Raw genomic sequence first — 9,005 nt, forward strand, 5'->3', positions numbered from 1 at the left:
GGTGGCAGTGCGCTGAGCAACCGCTCAAGGGCCCTGGATACAGAATCTTCTTGGAGTCCAATACCCCCAGAGGTTTTCCCTATTGGCCCACTTGTTGTTCACCCCATGTAAATGAAGTGGTGGCCCTGCAATCAGAGACTGATGTGAAGTTACAAAAGTGACGTCTATGCAAATGAAGACTTGGCCCACCAATCATTCTGATTGGCTGTGGACGGCAACAATCAGAGGTGAAGTAACAGTTTACAAGTCCATACTCCTATGCAAACGCTCTGATTGGTTGCAAAAAGCAACTAATTCAGAGGTACTTTCAATTTTCCATCTCGCAGGAAAAGGTGGAGGTTTGGCCAAAGGATGAGCAGCGTGAACAGTTAGGGTTTTCCTTTCAATTTAGTTCTAGGAAGTCAGCGGTGAAACAGCCTCTAGGTTCCTGCCTCCAGACCCTATTTGCATCAAAGTGAATCCCTCCTGCTTTGGCCTCCCAAAGTGCTGGGATTACAGGTGTGAGCCACAGTGCCCAGCCTTGCTTTTCTTTAGTTTTATCATCTACATGTGCATTCACTTTTAAAATGTATTAAAATAATGTATTTTGTTTGGTAGAGATGGAGTCTTGCCACATTGCCTTGGGTTGGTCTTGAACTCCTGGGCTCAGTGATCACTGCCTTGGCCTCCAAAGTGCTGGGATGACTGGCAGAGCCACTGCTCCAGTATATGTGCATTCCTAAACAATAATTTAGTTTTGCTTGTTTTTGAACTTTATGTTAATGGAATCACACTGTATGTATTCCTTTGGTGTCTTCTTCCTCCAACTTCATATTTGATCGATTTATATATGCTGTGTGTGCTGTAGCACTAGGTTTTTTTTTTTTTTTTTTTGAGACGGAGTTTCACTCTGTCACCAAGCGTTGGAGTGCGTAGCACAGTGTCAGCTCACTGCAACCTCTGTCCTCCCGGGTCAAGAGATTCTCCTGCCTCAGCCTTCCTGAGTGGTGGGACTACAGATGCCTGCCACCATGCCTGGCTAATTTTTGTATTTTTGTACAGCGGCATTTCCCCTGTTGGCCAGGCTGGTCTCGAACTCCTGGCCTCCGGATCCGCTGCTCGGCTCCCAAAGTGCTGGGATTACAGGCCGTGAGACGGAGCCTGGAGCTGGCTGTGGGCTGTAGTTTATGTCATTTCTGTATAGCATTCCACAATTTTATTCATTCTGCTCTCTGATGGGACTTTTGGGTTGTTTCCAATTAGGGCTGTTATGATACAATGATGCTTTGAACCTTTATATGTCTTTCTTTGTTTCTTTGTTTCCTTTTTTTTTTTTTTTTTTTTTTTTGGTGATGGAGTCTCGTTCTGTTGCCCAGACTGGAGTGCAGTGGTGCAATATCGGCTCACTGCAACCTCTGCCTCCTGGGTTCAAGCGATTCTCCTGCCTCAGCCTCCTGAATGCTGGGTACAGGCACGTGCCACCATGCCGGTAATCCCAGCCTTTTTTTGTTGTTTTTTTTTGTATTTTTAGTAGAGATGGGGTTTCACCATGTTGGCCAGGCTGGTCTCAAACTCATGACCTCAGGTGATCCGCCCACATCAGCCTCCCAAAGTGGTGTGATTATAGGCGTGAGTCACCGCACCTGGCCTATATATCTTTCAGTAAAGCTATGTACACTTTTCTCTAGGATATATACCCAGGAATGGAATTGCTGGGTTCTTGGAGGTGTGTATCTTCAACTTTAATAGATAATGACAAATTGTTTTCCCAAGTTGTTGAACCAATCAATAGCCCCATCAGCAGTGTATGAGGATCTCTACTCTTCTACATCTTCCTCAACACTAATTATCATCAGACTTTTAAAAATTTGCCAGTCTGGCAAATGTGAAATGGTATGTTGTTGGTGTGTGTCTGTGTATATAACTTTTTTTTTTTGAGACAGAATTTCACTCTTGTTTCCCAGGCTGGAGTGCAGTGGTGCGATCTCGGCTCCCTGCAACCTCTGCCTCCTGGGTTCAAGCAAATCTCCTGTCTCAGCCTCCCAGGTAGCTGGGATTACAGGCATGCGCCACCATGCCCGGCTAATTTTGTATTTTTAGTAGAGATGGGGTTTCTCCATGTTGGTCAGGCTGGTCTCAAACTCCTGACCTCAGGTGATCCACCCACCTTGGTCTCCCAAAGTTCTGGGATTACAGGTGTGAGCCACTGCACCAGGCCATATGTATGTGTATATTTTACAACTTTATTAATATATAATTGATGTGCAACAAACTGCATATGTTTTAAGTGATGATTTGGTTAGTAAACATCCTTGAAACCAGAGCCACAATCAAGATAATGCACATATCTATTACCTCAAAAAGTTTTCTCATGCTCCTTCCTTCCGTCTGATGGTAGATGAGGTTAAGCACCTTTTCATGTTTATTGGATGTTGGGATTTCTTCTTTTGTGATGAGCTCATATAAGTCTCAACAAAGTTGAACAGTGTAATGAAGTAATCAGATGGGAAAGTTAGAAAGATATGAGGTTGTGGGGATTGAAGTTAAGATTTCAGTGGTACAGCAGTTCTGGGCCATTGCAAGATCCACTCGAGGCCCTGAGAGTGGGTGACTGGAGCAGAAAGGGAGGCCAACAGAGGTGAGTAGGCTGAAGAAACAAGAAGCATGGGATGTGGGATAGATCTTCCACATGAATGTTGAAGTGATTTGGATTTGGGCAAGACTAGGGGGTGGGCAAAAGGATATAATGAAGGGAAGTGCCTGAGAGGTACAGCGGTCATGGTAGGAAGGTGCAGTGGGGAGCAAAGCAGGGGCCCGCTCCACCTCCAGATGCAGAAGTATTTGGAGGAGGGAAAGAATCTCTGAGGAAAGGCCAACAGGAGAAGTAGGGTCCTCCGGAGACAGCTAGGTCTCAGTTAAGGAAGGTGTTTAGGGGAGCTTTCTATTTCTGTTGTTGGGGTATTTAGCAATCCCTGTGCTATGGTTTGGATGTGGTTTATTTGTCTCCATCAAAACTCATGTTGAAATTTGATCTCCAAATGTTGGAAGGTGGGTCCTAGTGGGAGGTGTCTGGGTCATGGGGGTGGATCCTTCATGAAAGGCTTGGTGCCAGTCTTGCAGGAGTGAGTGAATTCTCCATCTCACAAGACTGGATTAGTTCTCTCAGGAATGGATCAGTTCCTGCGACAGTGGGTTGTTATAAAGCCGGGATGCCACTCAGGTTTTGCCCTCTTTGCACGTGTCCACTTTCTCTTTGACCTTTTCCACTATGTTGTGACACAGCACAAAAGCCCTTGCCAGAAATCAGGGCCATGCCCTTGAACTTCTCAGCCTACAGAACCACAAGATAAAGAAATCTATTGTCTTTCTAAATTACCCAATCTCAGGTTTTTTTTTTTGTTTTGTTTTTTGTTTTTTTTTAGTTTAAATGCATTTTATTTTAGACAACCTACATGACATGTTTTCTTAAAACAATGCCTCCACTCCAAATAAATCAGTCAAAATAAGAGCTCAAGATGACATCAGTCCCATTTGTCTTAAGTCCTCGTGTTGTGTGAATGACAAACAGAAGCCAGTTATGATGACAGGTGATAGATCCAAAGTAATTGCCAAATTTGTTAACATTTTTCCATTTCTAAGCCATCCTTAAAGAAAATCATATATTGGGTCACACCATCCTCATGGTAGTCCGCAAAGCAACCATCTGGATTCATGTTTTCTCGTAGTTGTTGAAATTAGCAAGGATGTGCTTGATTTGTTCTGCAGCCCCTGTCATAAAAGGTTTTACTCTTTTTGGTCTTTGTTCTTCCAGTTTGCCTTTGATTGATTTCATGTAATCTTTGATGCACTTATTGTAGGCTTCTTTTGTGAAGCTTGTTTCTTGCAGGTGATGATTCATGACAATATCAACACCAGTGATTACTGTGCTTTCGGTACCTTTGCCCCCAGGGCCTTCAGTGGAGGCATTTCCACCAATGAGCAAGTCAAAAATGTAACCTTCTGTCCTACTGACTATCTTCCCCTCCACCTCCAGGCACAGCCCGTCTGTGATCTCCCAGATCTTGTAGCTGTCAGAGAACATCTCATCGTGGTTGATGAGGTCCCAGTAGATAATCATGATGGCGGCTGAAGGGAGACAATGGCGGCACTAGGTTAGCAAGAGCCCAGAGCTCGGAGCCAGCTCAGTGCAGCCGAAGTGGTGCTGGTGGGAGAGGGGGAGTGGACGGAAAAACTCAAGTATTCTTTTATAGCAACACAAAACAGACTAAGACAGAAAATTGATACTGAGAAGTAAAGTGTTAGTGATAAGAAATGCCTGAAAATGTGGAAGCAGCTTTGGAAATGGGTAATGGGCAGAGGTTGGAAGAATTTGGAAGAGCAGGCTAGAAAAAAACAAGATTCTGGTGAGGGCTTATTAGACAAGACCACTATGGAAGGTCTGGAACCCTTCAGAGATTGGTTAAATGGTCCCAACCAGAATGCTGATGGAAATATGGACAGTAAAGGCCATTCTGGTGAGGTTCCAGATGGAAATGAGGAACAACGTATTGGAAACTGGAGTAAAGGCCATCCTTGTCTTAAATTGACAAAGAACTTGGATGAACTACATCTATGCCCAAAGGCTCCGTGGAAGGCTTACTACAGAATTGAACTGGCAGGGGCAGGAGATCCCTGCTCCACCTAAGATGGAATTTAATAGAATACCTGGTGGAAGAAATTTCTAAGCAGCAAAATGTTCAGGCTGCTGCATGGTTACTTCCAACTGCTTATGGTGAATTTCTGGAGAAAAGGGAAACATAGCAGAAAAATTTGGAAAATGCATAGCCTGGCCAAATGGCATAGAAGAAAAGAGCATTTTCAGGAGAGGAAACCAAAAGGAGCCAGGTGCTAAAGTCAAGACAATGGGGAAAAGACCCTGAAGCCATTTCAGAAATCTTCAAGGCTGCTTTTTGCATCATATGCCTGGAGGCCTAGGAGGACAGAATGGTTTCTAGGGTAAGGCCTGAGCACTGCTGCCCCTGCTCCACCTCAGGACGCTGCTCCTCAGATCCCTGCTACATTGTTTCTGAGTCTGGCTGAAGCTCAGTGGCCCCAGGTACTGCTTGGGCCATCACTTCAGAGAGTGCAACCCATAAGCTTTGGTGGCTTCCATGTGGTGTTAAGTCTGTGAGAGCCCAGAATGCAAGAGCCATGGAGACTTGGCAGCTTCCACCTAGATTTCAGAGGATGTATTGGAAAGCCTGGGTGCCCAAGCAAAAGCCTGCTGCAGGGGCAGAACCTCCACAGAAAGTGCTCATGAGGCAATGCCTAGTGGACCTATGGGAGTAGGGCTGCCATGGGGACCCCAGAATTATAGACCCACTGGCAGTGTGCAACCTCAGCCTGGAAAAGCCACAGGCATTCAACTCCAATCTGTGAGAGCAGCCACATGGGTAGTATTCAGCAAAGCCATGGGGCAGGGCTGCTTGAGGCCTTGGGAGCCCACTCCTTGCACCAGTGTACATCGGAAGTGGTACATGGAGTAAAAGATTAGTTTGGAGCTTTAAGATTTAATATCTGCCGTGCTGGATTTTGAACTTGTATGGGCCTGTTACCCCCCTTTTTGGGTCCGATTTCTCTCTTTTGGAATGGGTGTGTTTGCCCGATGCTTGTACAACCATTGTATCTTGGAGGTAAATAACTTGATTTTTTTGTTGTTGTTGAGATGGAGTCTTGCTCTGTTGCCCAGGCTGGAGTGCAGTGGTGCAATCTCGGCTCACTGCAAGCTCTGCCTCCTGGGTTCACACCATTCTGCTGCCTCAGCCTCCTGAGTATCTGGGACTACAAGCGCCCACCACCATGCCAGGCTAATTTTGTTTTGTATTTTTAGTAGAGACAGGGTTTCACCATGTTAGCCAGGATGGTCTCGATCTCCTGGCCTCGTGATCCGTCTGCCTCAGCCTCCCTAAATGCTGGGATTACAGGCGTGAGCCACCGTGCCTGGCCAATAACTTGATTTTTTGTTTTACAGACTTATAGCTGTTAGGAACTTGCCTTGAGTCTCAGATGAGACTGGACTTTTATGTTGGTGCTGGAACAAGCTAAGACTTTTGGGGCTATTGGGATAGAATGATTGTAGGTTGTAGGTGAGAAGGACACTAGTTTTGGGGAGCCCAGTGTTGAAATATTATGATTTAGATGTAGTTTGTTTGTCTGCACCAAAACTCATGTTGAAATTTGATCCCCAAATGTTGGGAGGTGGGGCTAGTGGGAGGTATTTGGAGTCATGGGAGCAGCTCCATCATGAATGGCTTGGTGCTGATCTGGTGGTAGTAAGTTCTCACTCTGGTGAGACTGGATGAGTTCTCTCAGGAATGAATCCGTTCTTGTGACAGTGTGTTGTTATAAAGCCGGGATGCCCCTCAGGTTTTCTCTTCTTTGCACATATCCACTTCCCCTTGGACCTTCTTCACCATGTTGTGACACAGCACAAAAGCCCTTGCTAGAAGCCAAGGCCATTTCCTTGAATTTCTCAGCCTGCAGAACCGTGAGCTAAAGAAACCTCCTTTCTTTATAAATTACCCAGTCTCATATATTCTATCAACACAAAATGGACTAAGACACCTTGGAATTGGGGTTCCAGGAAGGCACAGTTGAAAACGGTGGGAGGAAGAGGAGCAGGGAAGATTAGGTAGCAGAGTCGAGTATGAATTAAGTGCTGACCAGAGGAGTTCATAGCCAGGGTAGTGACCCTTAGATAACAGGAACATGAGGTCCATTGGTCCTGGTTCCCAGGGATGCTGTATGAATTGGTCTCAGCAGTGGCTCCACTGGATGGTAAACTCCATAAGGGCAGGCATTGTGTCTCCCTCAGTCACTATTCTACCCTCAGATCCTAATGCGCCACCCAGCATGTTGTAGGAGCTCATTAGACATTTGTTGAATGGAAGCATAAAACAAATGGATGGAGGAGCACACAATGCCTGGCCCATTGTAGGTGCCTGATAGATGGTAGCGACATTTTATTCATGGTATTTTATGATGGATTGATTTAGCCATTTGCATATGTGACACGACATGTCCTTGGAGAGAGTTTATTAATGGGCACTAATGAAGCTTATGAAACACTGAAGTCTATTTAAAGTCTACTAGCACGTGTCCTAAGATGGTGACATTGAAGAAAGTTATAAACCTAATAAAATGAAGTGTAATTGGTCTTAAGTAAGGAGTGGGTGAGGGAATCGGGATGGGCGTGGTGGCTTACGCCTGTAATCTTAGCACGTTGGGAGGCTGAGGCAGGAGGATCACTTGGGCCGAGGAGTTTGAGACCAGCCTGTGCAATATAGCGAGACTGTCTCTACAAAACAATTTAAAAATTAGCCAGGTGTAGTGGTGCATGCCTATGGTCCCACCTATTCAGGAAGCTGAAGAGAGAGGATTGCTTGAGCCCAGAAGTTCGAGGTTGCAGTGAGCCGTGATTGTGCCACCACATTCCAGTTTGGGTAACAGAGCAAGACCCTGTCTCAAAAAAAGAAAGGTGGGGGTGGAATCAGAATAAGGATTTGTAAGTGTTTGGCCTGCACTATTCATGGGAGAAAGACATCTGTGATGGACACAGAACTGTGTCACCGAGATCCCCCTTCAAGGAAGGATTTACTGCCAGCTGCTAAAAGTGCTGTCAGCCAAGAGCCTTCTTCAGCCATCAGTTCCTTCAGGGATTGCCTCAGCTTGAGACAGACATCTCACCCAAGGTCAAGCCCTTCATGGCGTGGCCCAGAGCCAATGACTTATTGAAGCGGGGATATGAAGGCCTGCCCTTTGGCCCAATGTAGGACAACGGACAGGTCATGTGAATGCCAGAGCCAGCCACTGAGTGAGCAGAAGCTTTGCGACACCTGCATTGCTGCTCTTTTCTCTTTTCTCCTCCTATTTTTTTTTTTTTTTTTTTTTGAGATGGAGTCTTGCTGAGTCACCCAGGCTGGAGTACAGTAGTACAATCTTGGTTTACTGCAACCTCTGCCTCCCGGGTTCAGTTCTCATACTTCAGCCTCTCGAGTAGCTGGGACTACAGGTGCACACCACCACATCTGGGTACTTTTTGTATTTTTAGTAGAGATGGGGTTTCGCCATGTTGTCCAGGCTGGTCTTGAACTCCTGACCTCAGGTGATCCGCCTGCCTCGGCCTCCCAAAGTGCTGGGATTACAGGCGTGAGCCACCTTGCCCAGCTGCCTCCTGTCTAATCTGTTTCCTTCCTTTCTCTTCCGCAGGTGTTGATCCCTAGGGCATTCCCTAGTAAACATCCTACACAGTAAACTCCATCTAAGAGTGTGCTTCCTGGGGACTTCAACCCGTGATGACAACTTAATGTAAGGGTCAAAAACTCATATGCCTTCGGGGACCTGACAGATACCATAAGGGAATGAAGCTGGTTGGGTTTGACGAAACAGGGAGTGGTGGGAGGTAAATTGGAGAGACTGTGCTCCATTTAAATTTTTTTTTTTTTTTTTTGAGACAGAGTCTTGCTCTGTTGCCCAGGCTGGAGTGCTGTGGTGCGATCTCAGCTCACTGCAACCTCTGCCTCCCGGGTTCAAGCAATTCTCCTCTTTCAGCCTTCCAAGTAGCTGGGACTACAGGTGCCTGCCACCACGCCCGGCTAATTTTTGTATTTTAGTAGAGAGGGGGTTTCTTCTTGTTGGTCAGGCTGGTCTCGAACTCCTGACCTCAGGTGATCCAACTGCCTTGGCCTCCCAAAGTGCTGGGATTACAGGCGTGAGCCACCGTGCCCAGCCCCCTAAATTTTTAAAAATTGACAAACAGCACTGTGTACTCTAGACAATGTAGGTGAATTCAATTCAGCCTGCAGCCCTCCTGTTTATGACCTTTGTTTGAGAGGTATATTCTCTCTTCTGTTAATTAACATACCAGGACCTGTCTTGTGAGTTTGGTTAGTGTGAGTAAACCCTTAAAAGCTTCATCAGCGTATGGTGGTGTGGTACTGCTGTGGTTTGAATGTGTCCTTCAAAATTTGTGTGTTGGTCATCGGTGG

At 46.0% G+C, this 9,005-nt stretch overlaps 1 protein-coding gene across 1 annotated transcript in view; it reads right to left on the reverse strand.

The window, feature by feature from the left end:
- Positions 1-2,748: 2,748 nt before the first annotated feature.
- The window catches only part of LOC108537789 (TPT1-like protein), a 15,856-nt gene continuing 9,599 nt past the window's right edge, over positions 2,749-9,005 (reverse strand). Inside the window, exon 2 of the mRNA XM_017885500.1 lies at positions 2,749-4,104. Within this exon, the coding sequence (XP_017740989.1) occupies positions 3,689-4,096 (408 nt within the window). The 5' untranslated portion in view covers positions 4,097-4,104 and the 3' untranslated portion in view covers positions 2,749-3,688. The remainder of the gene's footprint in view (positions 4,105-9,005) is intronic.

The sequence above is a fragment of the Rhinopithecus bieti genome, unplaced genomic scaffold (assembly GCF_001698545.2).
Source record: "Rhinopithecus bieti isolate Rb0 unplaced genomic scaffold, ASM169854v2 scaffold_15339, whole genome shotgun sequence".
NCBI lineage: Eukaryota > Metazoa > Chordata > Mammalia > Primates > Cercopithecidae > Rhinopithecus > Rhinopithecus bieti.